The 21575-nt window shown below is 39.9% G+C and overlaps 1 protein-coding gene across 1 annotated transcript in view; it reads left to right on the top strand.

The window, feature by feature from the left end:
- Nucleotides 1-9972: 9972 nt before the first annotated feature.
- LOC122094234 (pleiotropic drug resistance protein 3-like) overlaps nt 9973-21575 on the top strand; it is a 32156-nt gene continuing 20553 nt past the window's right edge. Inside the window, exons 1-3 of the mRNA XM_042664967.1 lie at nt 9973-10345; nt 20327-20412; nt 21174-21258. Of these exons, the coding sequence (XP_042520901.1) occupies nt 10325-10345; nt 20327-20412; nt 21174-21258 (192 nt within the window). The 5' untranslated portion in view covers nt 9973-10324. The remainder of the gene's footprint in view (nt 10346-20326; nt 20413-21173; nt 21259-21575) is intronic.

Genomic DNA, 21575 nt, shown 5'->3' with positions numbered 1-21575 from the left:
TCTCTCTCTCTCTCTCTCTCTCTCTCTCTCTCTCTCTCTCTTGTAAGAAGAAAAGAAAATTAGAATTAACTGGAGAGTATATGTAGTTATTATCAATCAAACAGGAAGGTAGGAATCATCTCAACAGAATTGGATAATGTTTAGTATTCAAATCAAGTGCATTCAAATGAGACTTTCAGTTCACCCCGCAAGGCTGCCGGAGACATCGCTAAACCCAGGGATGTCTCTTGCAAAGAAGAATGTGTAGAGAATTTCCCAGAACCCCAGTCCAGCCTACCCGACTGATATAATATAGAATTCACTCTCCGCACGGTCAACACCATTCGACCCTCAAGGAGGGAAGCCATTAGTATTTTTTTCAAATCCTATACGCTAGAGTGCGTCAACTCTGATCCATGCCAAGTTGGGGGGACTCACTACTACTCATTTTGGGTGGTGCAGGTTCAGAAGATAGCCTTTCATATGTGACTCGTGAAACGTTTCTCATACATGACACAAGTACATATATATGAGGTAAGGTAATATACATACATAAGGTACTTATGGCGCAACTCTAGGCATTATGTTTCTATGTTTCCTACATGAAGTAGGCTTAGGACATGGAAGGCTACCCTTGGCAAGGAGGAATCTAACGTTACCTCTCACCTATCTGTGCCGCAATGATCAAACTGTACAACAATAACCGAGAGTGTGGTTTCACTATAAGTAAACTGCGAATCTATACTGATCTGGGCCTATAGTAAGATCACGTGGCTATTGTGATATCTAAGAATACGAAAAGTTACTAAATCCGTCTGGGAGATCTATGAGGTGTCCCTACCAAGAATATGGTAAGTATATCAGGGGGTTTGAGAGATCGATGAGGGTACGTAAACTTTAGTTCCACATCGCCTAGGGGGGTTGCTGGACTAGTTGATAACCTCTAGCTTCCTTAACATAGCACAATACGTTATAAAGCCTTGAGGTCTATGAGCCAAATAAGACAATATTGTGTGAAGGTTAATGGGGCCATTGGCAGCTCGTGTATAATCGAGTTCTGGTTAGAGGGTCTTATCTTACTATTTCCTTGCGTTAAGCACCATCGTCACTTTCGTTGTCTCGTAATATCTCCCATCTAAAGGGTAAGGAGATTTTTGTTAATATCCTTTCCTTTTTCATCAGATTTTTCTTTTAATGATTTTTTTTCCCTTGCCTAATAAACAAGTTTTATTTTTAAGGGCATTTTGATAATTTTACATTTCTCAAATTTTCATTATTTGTGTGTTGTTCACTATCTATTGTATCATCATAAAATTTTCATAACAGATTTCATATATCTTTTCATTATCTATTTATTTATTTTTGGTAGATTTTCATTATTAATGATGAATATATATATGCCAGATCGCACATAGAGAATGGCTTTTATGTAATTTTCCAATATGACTACTTACTCCTTTTATGCATTGTGTTAACATATTAAGAGTAATTAAACTTCGGTTTTGCATGTATTTATTTATTTATTAACATTTTTATGAAAATAAGAAAATTTATTCATTAGAAAAGAACAAATGGAACATCAGTATCCGAGATAGAGTGGTTAATAAAGGATTGATTGTTCATAACCATCGTAGCTATAATGCTATACTATGAATGTATTTATTCATTTACTTTCAAGTATACTAACATTTGCATTGTAGTGCAACTGGATAGAGGTGAATGACTTAATCCTTTCCTTTTTCTTCCTTGTATGTTATTTTTGTTTAATATTCCATATGGTTTAAAATGTTTAGCATACCCATGACCCGAGTCCAATTTAACTGAGAGGACTGAGATGCCTAATATCTTTCTCAGATCATAACTTGACACGAACTTGGCTTTTATTAAACCAATTTGAAATTGAGTTTTAAACCCAACCTAGCTAAGTGCAATTTTTTTGGGCATTTTGCATAATTGAGAACCAGACCTTTTTGGTCTATCTTATTCTCACGTTTGGTATAAAAGTTTTTACACATGAATTGAAAAACCAATCTACTTAATTCTCCACGAAAATTGAGTCTTCCTTTATTTCCTTTTTTTATTTTATTTTATTCATGGTTTTAAGTATCTCCGATACCGATACGATACCCTCCGATACGTATCTTAAATTTAGCCGACCGATACGATACACATCGATACGATACATGAAATTTTTAAAATCCTTTCGTATCGATATATATCCTACAATACAAACCGATATGCATCAATACACCACCAATACACATCGATACGATACGATATGCCTCGATACGACTATGAAAATTATAAAATTGAGGTAAAATGTACGTTTCGGTATGTATTGGTACGTATCGGTGAGTATCGGTATGTATCGATCGGTACGTATCGGTATATATTGGCACGTATCGGTGAGTATCGATATATATCGGTACGTATCGGTGAGTATCGATACGTATCGGTGAGTATCGGTATATACCGATACAGTGCGCTATGGTCATATAATGGCCAAGATGGGTAATTTTTCAGAAAAACACAATTTTTTGAAGGGTTTTTGTTCCAAAGTTGCTGTCAGCCATATTTCTCTCTACTAAAGTGGAAATCAAGGTTGGGAACAAAGATTTTACATTTATGGGACAACTACAAATCTTGAATTCTTAGTACGATACCCTCAATTTAGTGTTTATGCATAATACATGTTATCAATAGTTTTTTTTTAACAAATTCTTTATGCAAAAGTGTTTAAAAAAATGTTTTCTATCCATTTATGTGTGTATCTTTAGCGTATCTTAGTGTATCTCCGATACGATACGATACTCTCCGATACGTATCTTAATTTTGACCAACCGATACGGCGACCGATACCGATACTTTAATCCTTGATTTTATTATTATTATTATTATTTTTTTTTTATGTTAACCAAGGTGTTCGAGCTAGCTTACGTGCACCTTGACTAATCCTCGGAGAGACTAGCATAACAACCCATCGTCACGGTCTCCACTTAAATCGTAGATGCACAGATGGTGAATCGAACCTGGGACCATGCGCTTATCCACACAATCTCCAATTCGTCCTAACCATCTGAGTGACCAACGACAACTATTAGGACTAGTTTTATACGGCCACGTCAGAAATCCAAACCATTTTTTAATTAGATTGAAATGTCTCAAAATCATCATTGATATTGCCTTCATGTGTGATGACAACGATTGGACCATCTGACCGTTAGACTAAATAACTCACCAAATCATTTTAAAAGGGCTGTATATATAAATAAAAAGAAGTATTCAGGTAAACAAATGTGTTGGATAAAAATTATTATAAAAATATTTTTAAGATTTTTTTTTTTTTTTGAAAAATGCTTTTTGTAGGAGAGTGGTTTCTATATATGGGGGCGAAATGATTGACCAACTCTCTTTAAAAAAAATTAACTCTTTTGTGGATGTTTCATTGTGTGTTCTCATTGACCTTCATGCATATATATGAACCGCAGTTCTTCACTTTTTTTAAATCACTAGGTTGATTAGGTGGAAGATTCGCTTCTAGTGCAATGATGACAGGTAGTCAATGGAGGTCTAGTATAAATCTAGCGAGTGGTCGCGTATTCAACCGTCCTACCCCTGATTCTTTCTGTTAGCCAGAAGAGTGGTCCTTATCTGCTCAGTTGGTTGGTCCTTGTCTGACCTGTTGTGGATCTTGCACCTAAAAAAAAATGTTGCTTAGGCAAGTCCTTACGGATGGCAAAATGGTTTTCACTACGTAAAAGATGACCATGCATGGATTTAGAGGATCACTTTTTTTTTTCCCTAACATCTAATGATAAAGTTAAAATAGAACACCTTACATATATTGGGTAATTTACAATACCACCTCCTGGAGAATACCAATATTAGAGGGACACCCCCTCTCTTTCACCAAATTGGACTTGGACCCCTTGCCGTCAGTTTATGTTAAGTGATGTTGTAAAATGACAAATTTGCCCTTATGAGTAAAACACCAGTATTATACTATTCCAAAAATACCCTTTAATCACCCTTGTCACTTATCACACTCTCTCCCTCGTTCCTTTTCCGTACCTCAACCTGTGAGTCTGGCGAGATCCAGAGTACCCGAGTTGCTATCGTTGGCAAGTTGTGCTCATTCCGTTGACGGCGAGTGGTGCTGCCTCTGATGGTGCCCGTGCAAGTCTCCATCTCCGGTATTTGGATCAAAATAAAGGATTTCACCGGACTCAGTTTCATCTTCTTCCTCCTCCCATTCCTATTCATGGCCATGACTGTTTCATAACCTTTACCTCTCTGCGACCTCTCTAATTCAGGTCCAATGAGGTCGGATCTGTCGGTGGCGGACATGGAGGCAAAGACCGTGCAAACATGGAGGCAGAGGCAGAGGCGGCGGCGGCGGTGGAGAAACAGGAGGTGAGGGAGAAGGTTTGGCGCCCAACATCGGTGACAGCGGCGAACAACACGAACTCATGGTGGTGACGGCAGTGGCATCGACGACGAAACTCTCTCTCTACATCGGAGGTTCGATAGCGGCATCTCCCGAACCGCTGTTGCCAACGCCACTACCCCCACCGCCGTGATCGCTGTCTTGATTCTCTCTTGATTCTGGTTTTTTTCAATTTATTATTATTTTTTATATATTTTCTGCTCATACAGTGATATGGGTGTTCAGATAATGCATTCCGTATGCGATGGGCATATTGACTGTAGCAATTTGCTCTCTGCTATTACAGATAATCCCAATGCCATAGAGAGTGGTGGAGGAGTGGTGTCAGTGGCGGTGGTTTGGAAAACTTAGCCGTCAAACCTCCAGTGTAGAATCAAGAACCATAGAGAGAGAGTTCCGTTGCCGATGCCGCTGTTGTCACCACCGTGAGTTTGTGTTGATCGTCATTGTCATCGATGCTGTTGCCCGCCACCGCTGTGAGTTCGTGCTGATCGCCACTATCACCGACGCCACTGCCCACCACCGTTGTGAGTTTGTGTTGATCGCCACTGTCACCGATGCCGCTGCCCCCACCGCCATGATCGCTGGTGCTTGATTTGGGAGAACGGTATAGGAACTATTGATTTGAGGATGAGACTCATTACATGGGCATTTTAGGGACTTCACATTTAGTAAGGGCATTTTCGTATTTCAAATAAAATATAATAGCTGACATCAACATAAAAGGTATATTCATTAACTGAGACTGACGGTAGGGGGTCTGAGTCTAATTTGGTGAAAGAGAGGGGGGTGTTCCTATAATACTGGCATTCTCCAGGGGGTGGCGCTGTAAATTACCCACATATATTTAATACGTGATTCAAGCCAGGGGTAGTTGAATTATCTATGTTCAAAAATAATTTTATTAATAATGTGGAGTTAGAAAAAAAATCTTGTCACTCTTAAGGATGTCCTATAAAATGTTGACAAGTGTACGTGATGAAGTTTGAAAAAAAAAATTAATTTCTTTATATATTGCGTCCCATATGTCATGCACACTGATGTATAAGAAGAAGCAATATTTCATCCTTTTTATCATTCTGCTTGTCTCCCTTTTCTTCCTTCCGTAAACCATATTTGATGAGGTTTAGTTTATCACAACATGTTTCATGCATGGAAGGAAAAAATTAATTAAAATAAGATAAAAGAGACAGAGTGCTAACCATCAACGTTCTCTATGTGTAGACAAATGTTGGTTTGAAAAGAGGTTATGAAAAGATGCATTACCCCTCTTTTCAAACAATCATGTATCCAGACTTAAAGAATATAGATGGGTAGATGGGTAGCATTTTTTCTCCCAAATAATAATAATAATAATAATAATAAAGATTAGCTTCATGCAAATTGAAGTATTTCTTTTCTCACCCCCCAAAAAAATGACAAATTTCATTATCTCACCAATCTACAATGTCTTGGTACACCTAAGGGGTGTCAAACCCTAAACCGAATTGGTAAAACTGGTCAAACCGAACCGATAACAGCCTCGGACCAAATCGAACCATATCAAAAACTGGATGAATCCTAAACCAAATAGAAACCAGCTTAAAACCCAGACTGAAACCAAAATCAAATCGGTCAAAAACCGAAACACTCCAAAATTCATTAAAAAAAAACAAATTTTGCATAGTTTTGTATGCATTTGTATGGAAAGTCGAATCCAAACTGGACCAAAAATTGAAACCAACCCGATTACAAACTGATTTAAGAAACCGAAGACAAATCGAAACTGAAACCAAACTGAAACCAGAATTTCCTTATTGGTTCGGTTTTAGTTTCAGCCTTTCCACACCAAAACCGACTCAACTTGGACCAAAACCGATCCGGACCGACCCGTTGACACCCCTACTACACCCCTTCACAAAAAACATAAAATAACTGAAAAGAAAAGAAAAATCTAACAAAATCTTAAAGAAGAGAAGGCTATATATCTCTCTCTGTTGGTATTAGTTCTATCCTTTAGCCCTCTTCATTCTCTCCATCTCGTGAAAAAATGGCTCAGTTGGTTGGGGAGGATGATGAAATTGAGTCATTGCGAATAGAGTTAGCAGAGATGGCTAGGAGCATGCGGAGATCATTCCAAAGTTTTCGGAGCAATAGTAGAACACGTTCAGTGATGGAAGATCCTGGTGACCATCATAGTGATGCTGATATTAGAGCTGCTGCTATTACTGATGAGTTTAATGAACAGTGGGCAGCAATTGAAAGATTGCCTACATATGAAAGGGCGAGATTAGCATTGTTTGATAATTATGATAATGGCCAGAAAGGAAGTGGAGATGGCAAACGAGTGGTTGATGTTAGAAAGCTCAAAGCTCCAGAACGACGTGTGTACATAGAGAAGCTTATCAAGAACATTGAAGATGATAATCTCCGTTTGTTGCAGAAACTTAGAGATAGAATTGACAGGTAATTAAGACTTTATTTTTTTTTTGTGTGGGGGGTGGGGGTGGGGTGGGTGGTGGGGGGGGGGGTGTTGGTAAACAAAGCTTTAGTAGATGTATGTGTGGTACACAATGATTTCAAATTACAAGTTTCAAGAAGCCATGGAGTGGAAATGAGCCAAACAATCTTACACGTCAAGGATCGGACCTTGCTGGCAAGGCATTTGGCCAAACTATTTCCCTCTTTTGAAATAAAAAGAAAAATAAAAGAGCAACCTAATGCACGAGGCTCTCGCTATTGCAGAGTCTGAGAGAGGTAATTAAGTAAGGATAATATCCTGAATAATAAGAATCACTGATATTGATGGGTTGAAGCATTCCTCGAAATAATAGAGACTAGTACTTCTGATGATTTAGAATACACAAAATTGCATGTATAAAATCCATAAATATTATAACCCAAAAAAAAAAAAAAACCCATAAATATTACATAAAAAATACCGCGTATGTAAACTGTGCATACATATATAGTTAATAAAATTATGTTCAAAAGTTTTTTTATTTTTTATTTTCCACTTTGTTTTGATAAGTAGGAAAAGTTCAATCAATGGTAGAGTTTGATTTTATGTTTTAGAAGATTTGGCATCAATCTCAAAGTTGGGATTTAATGACAAAAACGCAGAAAATCTCCATGTCATGGACTCATAGGACACTATAGATGGACTTTATAACTAACAATATATACTATATTCATACATATATAAATGACAATTTGAATACGGCGAAGTTTAGGGTAATTTGTAAAGTTCCAAAGTTGTCATAGGTTTATCATAGAATAGGCAATGGTAGATGGGTGGCTCCATGTCATAAAAGCTCCAAAATCAATCTCACCAAATCAACTTTCAACAACAAAATATATATATATATATATATATGCATATATTGTAAAAGTTTAAAAATAATGTTACAAAAATATGCTAAATTTCCATTATGGCTATGTCTAGTTGTAAGGGAAATTTAAAAAGAAGTGAAGAGAAATTTTCAAATTTAAAAAAGAAATTTTTGTAATTGTAATCCTATGTGATTGTATAAACTAATTAAATTTTTATCTTATTTAGTAATGATACATTTTACATGTAATTTTTATAGGAAACCCTTGTGTCTATCTCTTCCTCCTCCCCTTGGAAAGGTCAGCTCTACCCATCTCTCCCCTCCCATTGGTTGAGCCACTAGCTCCAAGGGAGTCGGCAACTCACCTAACCTCTTCCCTTTTTTATTTTACATTTCATAGCAAATGGTTTTGGATGCAAAGTAAAGTGAAATTTAATAACTAATTATGGAATGATTTTTTTGTTAGTAGAATAAATGGAATGATTTTGAGCTAATGGTAGTCACATGGGAAATGATTATATATATATATATATATATATTTTTTTTTTGAAAATTTCAATTCTCTTTCCTTGAATTCCCCTTGCATCCAAAAGTAGCATATATGAAATCTGAGGTTAGTGGTATATTCTTCTAATTTCTTCTTACTTTTGTATTCATTGTTCCACCATATAGGTTATGGCAACCTCATCGTGGTTGAATTTTTTTTTTTTTTTTTTGGGAATATTTTGGTTGAAATTTGCTTGTGAATCATCTGAAGTTCACCAAGCTTAAGAAAGGTCTAATAAATAAATGAGAGAGGGTTTCCCACTCTGCCAATGTGGGAGTGAATCTGCATGCTACCACTATTTGAAGATAACTTTATTCAATTTTTATAGAAATGGAATCATGATAACACAATGCATGATATAAGCAAAGTAACACGAACGGGTTCGTGCATGCATATTAGGGTTAAAGTATGTAAAACGCGATCAACACATTTAAGTGTTTTCCCAGAAAAAAAAACACATTTAAGGGAAATGGGGCCCATTAAGTGGGGATGATTCATGCATCTCTGACCCAAAAGACAAATATCCGGCTTAGTGAGTACCTTAGTTTCATATTGGGGTCTACTGAGCCCGACTCTACCCTGAGCCTGGGCTACGCTGGTTTAAGGTTGAGATTTTTCAAGCTTAGGATTCCTTGCATGACTTGGCATTGGGCCCTACACTGGTACATGAGTCACGACATCATGCAACCTGGCTAGAGTTTTTGTGAAAATTGATCATTTTTTTTTTCTTTTCTGTTTTTGTTTTGTAGGGTTGGTGTACAATTGCCCACTGTGGAAGTGAGATACAAGAACTTAAGTATTGAAGCAGAGTGTGAGGTAGTTCATGGCAAGCCACTCCCAACTTTATGGAACACTCTTAGAAGCACACTTCATGTAAGTATCATCATCCTCTAATAATGATTTGGTATTTAAACGTGTAAATTTTTTTTCATGGTACGTCGTGTAAAATGTTTTGTTTTTTTCATGGTGTGTATAAGATCTTAAAATAGGCTCACCATGGTACAATTACAAGTTTGAAAAATACAAATTATCTACTCTATATTTTGAAAACATACACGAGAAATATTTTCCTTATTAGATATAAAAGATTACTGCATCTAGGTCTCTAATAATTTATAAATATGATTTTAGGAATAAGTTTTTCTTAAGCCATTGTGAAAGGGAATCCTTTGACCGCAAGGTTTCAGATGGCAGAAGGGTGTCGAGAGAGTATTTTGATAAACATACTAAAACCCTATAGGGGTTTGTAAACCCTAGGATGATAAGTGAATCTTCCTGCACAATGAAAGAAAACTTTCTTCTAACTTATATTATTTTATTAATTAAAAGAAAAAAAAAATTACATATCATCATTTTAGAACATTTATAGTCGATTCGAAATAAGTTGTGAGAATCAGAATTAATTGTAATTGAGATTTGACTATCCAATTGAATTAACTGATTTAGTTGAATGGTTCTCATTCAACCTCGGTATGACCCGATTCATGTGATTGTGAGGAAAATGTAGGCCTGTGGAACTAGTCAAACCGAAAGCCTAGATACCTTCGTTAGCCAAAAAAAAAAAAAAGATTAACCCAGTTTTGTCTAACACAGATCATTGAATCGAGATCGGGTGTGTATCGGGAATGGCCGATACGCTATCGAGTTCCGATAATCAAGAACCGACCAAGGCACCACTCCATGGTCCATAAGCTTATTTGTTCCCTCTCTGAAAACAGGGTCTCTCTCCCTGTCTCGTCCTCTTTGATTTGCCCTCTGTGAACTGTGAAGGTTTTGTTACAAACAAAATAATGGAGAAGTTCTTTGGCGTGGGCAAGCCGGAAGAGGCATTGGGAGGAAACAAAATGACAGGTTTCACCATTGATGACTATGCTAAACGGTTGGAGAATATGGCAAGAGAGAATTCTCCTGTTACCCAACAATTAAGCCTGGAAATGCCTCTCCTTTTGGTCCATTCAACTTAGAATCAGATTCTGATGAGTCTAGAGAGTCAAATGGGTTGTAGATGAAGAAGGAGAGCTAAAGGCAAAGTGACTATATATGTTCACACAGACCCTTGTGGTAAGACTCTGAACTGAACACATTCTTCACTTATTGATTCTCTAGACTTTCTTTTCTTTTCGTTTTTTTCTTTTCTTTTTTCTTCTTCTTCTTCTTCTTCTTCTTCTTTTTTTTTTTTTTTTTTTTTTTTTTAAGATATTTTATAGCTCCAATTGTTCAATCAACCAGTTTCTTGGTTGATAAACTTATGTTTGTTACACCTCCTTTCAGTGTTAAATTTCTGTTTATGAAGCCTGGGTGGTATGATTTTGATGGGTGCCATTTCAACACAAAATGGTTTCCCCTTTTTCACATAACATAACCATAGCCCATCAACTACTTGATAGTTGTTCTCAAAACATAAAGGAGATTACCTGATATCTCTTCTTCAAATGTCAAGACTGTTTAGGACTCCTTTCATGTGTTATTTACCTCAAATTCATGGCCTCCTCTGACTTCTAGAACTCTTTTCATGAGATATTAACCTCAAACCTCCCCCTCAAATGTTAGGACTAGGGGTGTCAACCGGTCGGGCCGGTTCGGTTTCGGTCGGGCTTAATCGGGCTTGAAGACTTTCAAAGGCTACACCGTGTCCGCCCATTTAACTAATCGGGCTTAGTTATTGAGGGCATGGTACACTTTATATTCGGTCGGTCGGTCTCGGGCTATAATCGGGCTACCTTAATCGGGCTTTAGTCGGGCCTTAACCGGGCTACGGACATGTTTAATGTTAAACGGGCTTTAACCGGTTTTTAAACGGGCCCTCTTTAAAATGTGCTATTATATTCCGGCCCACTCATGCAAGCCCAAAAAAATGACAATAAATCAATAAATGATGTCAAATATAACCATTATTTAAAATGTGAACATGTCTTTACTTTTTAGTTTTTATTCTTTAATTTGGGGGGTAAAATAGGTATTTTACAATCATTAAAGGGTCGGGCCAAGTCGGTGCATAATAGGCCGGTCTCGGTCGGGCATTATTCGGTCGGTCTTGGTCGGGCGCCCGACGGTCCAAGTAGCAAAACCGAGACCGACCATTTATAAACGGGCCGGGCTCAAGCCCGACACGTTTAATAAACGGTCCGGGCCGGGCTGGTCTATAAACGGTCGGTCCCGGTCGGTTTAGTCGGGTCGGGCCACTAATTGACACCCCTAGTTAGGACTGTTGTCATGGCCTCCTCTGACTTTTAGGACTGTTTTCATGAGAAATTTATGGCATTATGAAATATGTCTCTGTTAAGTCACTAAGCTACTTTCTTCGTTGCTAAACTTATGTTTTCTAAACCCCCTTTTAATGTTGAACAGATAGTTCTGAGATGTTGTTAATGTGAATTACTATGGATACAATTTCCACACAAATGAGTTCTTCCCTCCATGGTTCCATCATAGAACACAACCACAGACGATCCACCAAGTGACAGACTGTTCTTCAAAACATAGAGGAGACTACCTGAAATCTTCACCTGAAAACCACTAGGGTTTTCCGACGAGGATTCCTGGACGGTAAAAATAAAATGCTGAAGACCTGAACTGCCTACACTGCAGAAAAGCCAACTGAGATTAGATGCTTTCTCACCAAAGTGGGTGCAAGAAAGGAAGGTTGATCCCAAGCTTAATTTTAAAAATTTATTTTGGTAGTGAAATTTGTCGTATTAATAAAAGGAATTAGAAGGCAAGTGAGGAAATAATGAATTTGGACTATGTCAGTCTAGTGGACAGACCCAATCATAGTTCTCCAAGTGTTATTGGCACCCAGTGTATCATTACCCTAACTAATAATATAATATGAAACCTACTTGGTTAGTTGGTTCCTCAAAATATTTTTTGATATGAGAAGTTTCTTGATTGTAAAATCTTGACAGTAAGGGTGATGTAGGGGGTTCCTAGGTGACTAGGTCTCCTACAATATTAACTAGCTAGGTAGGGTTAACTCAAGGGGCTTAGGTAGATAGGACCAAAGAATCTCAGCAAACACGATTAAGCATGCAAGATAAGACGAGACTAATAAACAAAGCAGCCAAAAGCAATAATAATCTAGACGGAAAAACACATTAATTCTTACTCAAGTTTCAAATGGGGACATGGGGAAGGGAACAAGCGACATACGAATATTAGGTTCAGCACAAATCCATTTAGACACCCAAATTAGATATGCAAACAATCGATATCCTCTAGCAACCAACTAAAGGAGAAAATCAGCAAGGGTTCTTTGGAGATATAACAATGACGAAACAACTTAAACAATCGGTAAAATAGGCATAAACAAAGGGCAAAGGCAGACTTCAACGTCAATGGACTGCAATATATAATAGGGGTTAATGGAGGTGGGGAGGGTTTAGTTTAATGCTTTACCATACTGCTATTCAGATCTGAGGAGAGAAGAAGAGATCAAGGTCCTCCAAAATAAAAAGTTTGCAATCCACTTTTAGTTGATGAAGATACATCCAGCCGATTGTAGAGAGAGCAACACCAGTGGAGGGTAAACAACAACCGAGAGTAGTAGCAGCAGTGATGTAAAGGCAGCAGTGTGCAGCAGCAGCAGTATTGTAACGGCAGTGGTACGTAGCAGCAGCAGTGAGGTAAAGGCAGCAGGTGTAGCAGAGCAGTGTTGTAACGGCAGTAATATGTTGCAGCAGCAGTGAGGTAAAGGCAGCAGGTGCAGCAGGTGCAGTTTTTGTAACGGCAGTAATATGTTGCAGCAGCAGTGGGCATTGATGGGGGAGGTCAGCAGTGACAAAACAGCAGCAGAAAAAAAGAAATAAGACTGAAAAGAAAGAGAGGGAGGCGAGACAAGAAAACAGAGAGAAGAGAGAGCCGAGAGAGTAAGGGAGGAAAGAGGCGAGAGAGAAAAGTGAGAAAACGAGAGAGAGAGAGAGAACCGTGAGGGGTTGGGGGTTTGCTCTTGGCCTTTTTTTCAATTAACATCCATTACTTCAACTGTGGCCTAAGCCATTACATAAATATCAATCTAGTTACTAAAAATAAAAAGAGTTAATTAACTAGTAAATAAAGACTTTTTAAAAACTAATCAACCAATAAAGTAGTTTCCTAATTAATTAAAAGATTAACAAGGAAAATAATATACTACAAATAACTACTAAACTAATAACTAATGGGGCCCACAAGATCTACTAAAATCTGGAAAGAGAAAGGGGCTCGATCCAGCGTTGGAATGGCTGGATCGAGCTTTCCTTCTTCCTCCCTTTTCTTCTTCGTCTTTCTATTATTCCAGCCACAAAGATGGCTGCTTCTTCTTCTTCTTGCGCCTGTACACTTTGATGTCCCCATCAACTCTCCCCGGCTTGGAAGAATTCACCTCTGGTGAATTAAAGCTCATGTAATACTCAAGTAGGTCTGGGTTGAGTTGTTGGGCTTCTTGCATTGTGATCCAGGTGTTGTCAATTTCCGGACATCCATGCCACTTGACCAAGAACTCTCTAGAACCTCCAGTGTGTGTGGACACAACCCTCTCATCAAGGATTTCCTCAATTTCTTCAGTTCTCCTCGTGACCTTAGGCACAGGTGGTAACGAGGTGGGGGGAAGTGGTTGGCTTGGCTTAGAAGTCTCATCAATGTTGAAAGGGAAGTCTTCAAGGTCATCAGGATAAAAAGAGGTGAAGGTAGAGGTACTATGGTATGGGAATAGGTCTTGAACATTGAAAATATTACTGATCTCCATGCTAGCTGGCAGATCAAGAACATACACATTGGCACCTATCCTCTTGAGTACCTTGAACGGACCTGTGCTACGAGCATGTAGCTTGCTCGCTTTTCCCCTAACAAAACGTTGTGGCTTGATTCTTACCATCATCATATCACCCTCTTGAAACTCTTGTAGCCTTCTGTGCACATCTGCCTTCGATTTGTATTGCTCATTACTCAGTGCTATCTGTCTCTTTATACCTGCATGCAAATCATGTATATGCTGAGCAAAAGATTCGGCTGATTGGGAGGTCCTAGAACTAGACACGACTGGGATAAGGTCTATAGGTGCCCGAGGCTGGTATCCTGAACAGATCTCAATGGGGGACAGACCAGTGGTACGGTTCTTAGAACTGTTATATGCAAACTCGGCCTGGCTAAGGACTCGATCCCAACTGGTAAGGTGTTCTCCTATGAGGCAACGCAATAGATTCCCTAAGCTCCTATTGACAACCTCGGTTTGGCCATCGGTCTGAGGGTGGAAAACTGAGGAGAAACGGAGTTTCGTGCCCATCATTCGCTATAGGGTCCTCCAAAAATGACTAGTGAACTTAACATCCTTATCGGACACTATGGTGAGGGGTAACCCATGGTACTTGACAACCTTGTTAAAGAAAAGTTTGGCTACTATGGATGCATCGGAGGTCTTAGAGCATGGGATAAAATGGGCCATCTTCGAGAAGCGGTCAACAACCATATAAACAAAATCATGGCCTCTCGAAGTTCTTGGTAGACCAAGCACGAAGTCCATGCTAAGGTACTGCCAAGGGGAATGGGGAACGGGTAGGGGAGTGGCATGTCCTGCACTGACCCACAACTCTAGCAACATCCCTCTTCAGTCCTGGCCAAAAGAATCGGTCCTCAACGAGGGTGATGGTCTTATCGCGACCGAAGTGGCCAGTGACTCCCCCAGCATGCAATTCCCAGATCAGGAAATCTCAGAGTGAAGTCCTGGGAATCCACAACTTGCTTCCTTTAAAAAGAAAGCCCTCCCTAAGTAGGTAGTCCAAGCGGTTGACTGGGTTGCCTTCACTCAAGGAAGTGAATGGCTCATTAAAATCAAGACAGGTGGGGTATTGGTCCTTGACTCGCTCGAACCCTACAACCTCTACACTCATTGCTTGGAGTAGCACACTAGCCAGACTCCTAGCATTGGTGCGATTGAGGAACATATTCACCCGGCTCAGTGCATCTGCAGCAGTATTCTCGACACCAGGCCTGTGCTTGAGTACAAAAGTGTACTCTTGGAGAAACTCAACCCACTTGGCATGCCTTTGATTGAGTTTCTTTTGGGCACTAAGGTACCTCAGAGCTTGGTGTTCAGAGAATAGTACGAATTCTTACGGTAAAAGGTAATGTCGCCAATAGCGCAATGATTGGACAACCGCATAGAATTCCTTGTCGTATGTAGAATATCGTTGCCTAGCTTCATTAAGATTCTCACTAAAATAGGCAACATGGTGGCCCTCTTGTCCTTGGACACCACCTATCCCAATACCAGATGCATCACAGTTAACTTCGAAGACCTTAGAGAAATCTGTGAGGCGCAGGACTGGAGCTTCAGTCATAAGCTTTTTAATCTCATTAAAGGCCTTCGTAGCACTCTTCGTCCATTGAAACTCCTTCTTTTTCATGCAATCGGTGATAGGAGACATAATGGAACTAAACCGGTAGATGAACCTTCTGTAGAAAGTGGCTAAACCATGGAAGCTTCGTACCTCATGAATGTTAGTTGGCTCAGGCCACTCTACAATCGCCCTCACTTTCTCAGGGTCAGCAGATACTCCCTGAGCTGACACAACAAATCCTAGGAAGATGACTTGATCACTCATAAATGTGCACTTCTTGAGGTTGACAAAGAGTTTCTCTTGTGAGAGCACATGAAAAACCTTCTGTAAGTGATCCAAGTGGGAAGACGGGGTCTTACTATAGATGAGGATGTCATCAAAGTAAACCACAAGGAACTTGCCAATGAATGGTTGAAGCACTTGATTCATTACTCTTATGAAAGTGCTAGGTGCATTTGACAAGCCAAAAGGCATGACTAACCACTCAAAGAGGCCATCCTTCGTCTTGAAGGCTGTCTTCCACTCATCTCCAGGCCTGACCCTAATCTGGTGGTACCCGCTCTTGAGATCAATCTTCGAAAAGATCAAAGAGTTGGCCATCATATCCAACATGTCATCAAGCCTAGGGATAGGGAACCTATACTTGATGGTGATCTTATTGATGGCCCTACTATCAACACACATACGCCAGGTGTCATCTTTCTTTGGCGTGAGCAAGGCAGGTACAGCACACGGGCTAAGGCTTTCCCTAATGAATCCCTTTTGCAATAGTTCATCCACTTGCCGTTTGAGTTCGGCGTGTTCTTTGGGATTCATTCGGTAATGGGGTAAGTTCGGGAGAGAGGATCCTGGAACCAAGTCAATAGCGTGCTGGATGTCATGCATAGGCGGTAACTCATCAGGTAGTTCCTCAGGGAATAGCCTCTCGAATTTCCTCAACAAGGGTTGCACTTCTCTAGGAGCCTCAGTGAATAACCGTGACCTATCGGCATTACTCTGTAGGGCAACTAGAGCATAAATCACCCCTGACTCGTGACACTCTCCTTCAAATTGTTGTTGATTTAAAATGTTGAGTGTTTTAGTGGGGGCGTGTTTGGATGTACTTCCCTTGTGTTCTGGAACCCTAACTTCCCTAGGGGGATTGGGTGTCAGTCTGATCTTCTTCCCTTTGAACTCAAAGACATAGGTGTTAGACTTCCCGTAATTGGTGACATCCCGGTCATATAACCAGGGCCTACCTAGAATGATGTGGGCAACATCCATCTTTAGGATATCACACCACACTCGATCCTCATATCCTGCAAATTGTAGGGGAACTAGACACCTCAGATTTACGGGAATGGTGGACTGATCAACCCAGGCAACCTTGTAAGGCTTGGGGTGGGGTTCAGGTTTGAGGCCCATTAGAGCAACAACGCTCTTGGCGACCACATTCATGCAACTCCCGCTGTCTATGGCGACGCGACAGTACTTGCCCTAATGACATGTGTAGGTGATGAAAATATTAGTTCGTCGCCAATCGTCGCTATTCTTAGGTTGTGAGACCATGCAATGCACAATGCCGAGCTTGAGGTCACCGGCCTCCTCGGTGTCCTCATCAAATATGGTCTCATTTGGCCTATGGTCCTCATACTCATGGTCCTGAAAACCCTCTTAGTCACTTTCCTCAGGGGTCTGCTCTCCTACATAAAGATTCCTATTGGGACACTCTCTGGAGAAGTGACCAAACCCACGACACTTGAAGCACTGTTGTTGCCCACTACTCTTGGGCGCTTCTCCCAAAATTCCTTTACCCTTGTTGTCAAATTGACGCTGTGGTGCAGCAGGGGGTTTTGGGAATCCAGTTGAGCCTTGGGGTGGTTTTCTAAATTGGGACTCCCCAGCTTGGAAGCTCTTCCTCTGAGAATAAGTTCTCATAGAGGACTCCACCTCAAGGGCTATCCTGAATGCCTGTGGAACGTCTCGCACCAGGTGGGGTGCCATACGAGACTGAATTTCGGAGTTGAGCCCGGTAAGGAATCTGGATAGTGTCTGCTCAACATCCTCCCGAATACGGCTTCTAATTTTTAACTCATTGAACTTGCTCATGTACTCGGTCACAGTCAACTTCCCTTGCTTCAGGGTATTCATTTCATTCAACAACTGGAGCCTATAAGTGATAGGCAAAAATTCCCTCTTGAGCCGCTCTTGCATCTCCACCCAGGTGGTGATTGGCTCAAGTCCTAGGTGGTCCTCCTGGTACTCTAGGTTTGTCCAGAAGTCCTGGGCAGCTCCAATAAGCTTGAATTTAGCAAACCGGTAGCGGACTTCCTCGGGCATATCATAGAAATCGAAGTACCTATCCATCTGCTTTATCCAATCCAGAAGGATCCTAGCATCAATCTGACCATCGTAGGTAGGGGCATCTACCTTAATCATCCTTCTGACATCAAAGCCCCTATCATGGTGCTCATAGCCCTCATCATCTCCATATTGGGTTTGGCGTCTTGGCGGTGGGCCCCGACCCCTACCATGTTCCCTACCACGCCTTAGGCCTTGGAAGTTATCCCCTATCTGGTCATAACCGTCAGTCTGGTTATTTTCGTGTACTTACTCAGGGTTAGGGCCTTTGCCTCTAGGTTCAGAACCAGTTATGTTACGGTCTTGCCGTCCATCAGGGTTTTGGGTACTTGTCTCGAGGGCAGCCAACTTATCGGTAAGGCCTGGAGATGGATAGCTTATGTTTCCTGTATGGTTTGAACTGCTTTCATGAATTCAGCCAGTTGCTCCGATTGGGTGGCGGTGCTAGGAGGGTCAGACATATCCTGGTATGCTCTACCACTACGAGTGGACATAAGGAGATGGACAGCCAAAGGTACGGTTGCCACCAAAGACTCAAGGTCTACTCAGGATCTCCAATTGAGATAAGCAGTTAGCCCTTTCAATCTTTAGGTCAGAAATCTCCTTCTCGAGTATATGCTTTTGGAGGGAATAACGTCCAATGCTATTTGGTCCCGCCAACTTAAGAAAGAAAAGGGTGTCCGCTAATCTATGGTATCGCTCTCTTAGCTCAGACTCGACCATGGACAAACGGTGACGGAGACTAGACCTCAAAAGATATGACATGTAAACAAGGGACATCAATACTTAATTACCCTCAACCTAGACAAAACCATCCTCTGATACCAAGATGATGTAGGGGGTTCCTAGGTGACTAGGTCTCCTACAAGATTAACTAGCTAGGTAGGGTTAACTCAAGGGGCTTAGGTAGATAGGACCAAAGAATCTCAGTAAACACGATTAAGCATGCAAGATAAGACGAGACTAATAAACAAAGTAGCCAAAAGCAATAATAATCTAGACGGAAAAACACATAAATTTTTACTCAAGTTTCAAATGGGGACATGGGGAAGGGAACAAGCGACATACGAATATTAGGTTCAGCACAAATCCATCTAGACACCCAAATTAGATATGCAAACAATCGATATCCTCTAGCAACCAACTAAAGTAGAAAATCAGCAAGGGTTCTTTGGAGATATAACAGTGACGAAACAACTTAAACAATCGGTAAAATAGGCATAAACAAAGGGCAAAGGTAGGCTTCAACGTCAATGGACTGCAATATATAATAGGGGTTAATGGAGGTGGGGAGGGTTTAGTTTAATGCTTTACCATACTGCTATTCAGATCTGAGGAGAGAAGAAGAGATCAAGGTCCTCCAAAATAAAAAGGTTGCATTCCACTTTTAGTTGATGAAGATACATCCAGCCGATTGTAGAGAGAGCAACACCAGTGGAGGGTAAACAACAACCGAGAGTAGTAGCAGCAGTGATGTAAAGGCAGCAGTGTGCAGCAGCAGCAGTATTGTAACGGCAGTGGTACGTAGCAGCAGCAGTGAGGTAAAGGCAGCAGGTGTAGCAGAGCAGTGTTGTAACGGCAGTAATATGTTGCAGCAGCAGTGAGGTAAAGGCAGCAGGTGCAGCAGGTGCAGTTTTTGTAACGGCAGTAATATGTTGCAGCAGCAGTGGGCATCGATGGGGGAGGTCAGCAGTGACAAAACAGCAGCAGAAAAAAAGAAATAAGACTGAAAAGAAAGAGAGGGAGGTGAGACAAGAAAACAGAGAGAAGAGAGAGCCGAGAGAGTAAGGGAGGAAAGAGGCGAGAGAGAAAAGTGAGAAAACGAGAGAGAGAGAGAGAACCGTGAGGGGTTGGGGGTTTGCTCTTGGCCTTTTTTTCAATTAACATCCATTACTTCAACTGTGGCCTAAGCCATTACATAAATATCAATCTAGTTACTAAAAATAAAAAGAGTTAATTGACTAGTAAATAAAGACTTTCTAAAAACTAATCAACCAATAAAGTAGTTTCCTAATTAATTAAAAGATTAACAAGGAAAAGAATATACTACAAATAACTACTAAACTAATAACTAATGGGGCCCACAAGATCTACTAAAATCTGGAAAGAGAAAGGGGCTCGATCCAGCGTTGGAATGGCTGGATCGAGCTTTCCTTCTTCCTCCCTTTTCTTCTTCTTCTTTCTATTCTTCCAGCCACAAAGATGGCTGCTTCTTCTTCTTTTTGCGCCTGTACACTTTGATGTCCCCAGCAAAGGGGTATTGGATGATTCTTTTTCCCTCGGCATTGGAATTTTCTTGTTATAGATGTCATTTCTATTTATGTATATAAATTATTTTTCTCATCCTTATTCTTCTATTTTTTACATATTTGAGCTTTTTATTTGACAGGAATTTACCAAGCTGTTTGGTTCAAAGTCTCAGATAGCCAAGATTAGCATTCTCAAGGACGTCAGTGGAGTCATCAAGCCTAGCAGGTAGGAAATAAAAAGTTCAATGAACATAGAAATTTTAAAATTCATTTAGTCTAGTGAGTAATTCAATTTGGGATTAGCAACCATTTAGTCACTTCTTCCCTCCCCCATCTTTGCTCTTGTTATCGAAATTGATGATCCATATTTGATACTCTACTCTTTGATGCATCACTTAAAAAGGAAAGTTTTATTTGAAAACCTGACCATTTATGATTGGTGTATTGTGCATTAGACTATATGTACATCATGCTTCGAGTATCCTGATAATCGTCGTCAACCAAATGGCCTGACCATCCTAGCTGAACATCCAATTTGGATGGCCTCATGTTGAAAAGTGAAAACCCATAAAATGGGGATGGGAAAAAGAAAACAATAAATTTTCTGACAAATGATTGGATTTTAGCATTTTGAATTTTTTAAGCATGCAGTGTACAATCAATGGATGATTAAGTTTAATCATTTGAAATCTATATTTGCTTGAGGAGATCTTATGGTTGAAATCAGTTATATTTTTAATCCCACTTCGGTGTTGTGCCAAGTACAGTTTTTCATTATAGATGACAATATGTTACAACCAAAACATCAGTTACACATTTCACTTACAATTTTATGTATATATATATATATATATATATATGGTTCCTAAAATATAAAAAAAAAAAATCTATGGAGGGGAATCTTTCTTAAAATTTTCACTGTTTTTCCAAATTTGTGAGATAACAAACAAATTAAGGTTTACTTACATAGACTTTTCTGTGTTGCAGGATGACTCTACTACTTGGTCCTCCGGGATGTGGAAAAACCACCCTGTTGTTGGCTCTGTCAGGGAAACTAAACCAATCTCTCAAGGTTTTTGTATACAATGTCTTTTATCAAAACCTTGTGAAATTCAAATTCAAAGCATGTAAACTCACATTTATTATACGACAAGATATGATTGTCAGAACAAATATCTGTTAGTAAGAACAGCAGTGATTTATAGACTGAAACTTTAAATAGATAGCCTGGTAGACTTAGTCTAGGTGAATACATGCTCTCCGTAGAATGATTTATTCATTTGTTCTACACATCTTTTTAAACCTTGCAAAGAAAGATTTAATTACATATATTAGGCTCAGCTGAATCATGCCTCCGTACATTTTTTTTTTTTTTGGGGGGGGGGGGGG

This window comes from Macadamia integrifolia, chromosome 11, assembly GCF_013358625.1.
Source record: "Macadamia integrifolia cultivar HAES 741 chromosome 11, SCU_Mint_v3, whole genome shotgun sequence".
NCBI classification, from domain to species: domain Eukaryota; kingdom Viridiplantae; phylum Streptophyta; class Magnoliopsida; order Proteales; family Proteaceae; genus Macadamia; species Macadamia integrifolia.
The sequence above is the reverse complement of the archived record's forward strand: the minus strand, read 5'-3'. Positions and strand labels throughout refer to the sequence as shown.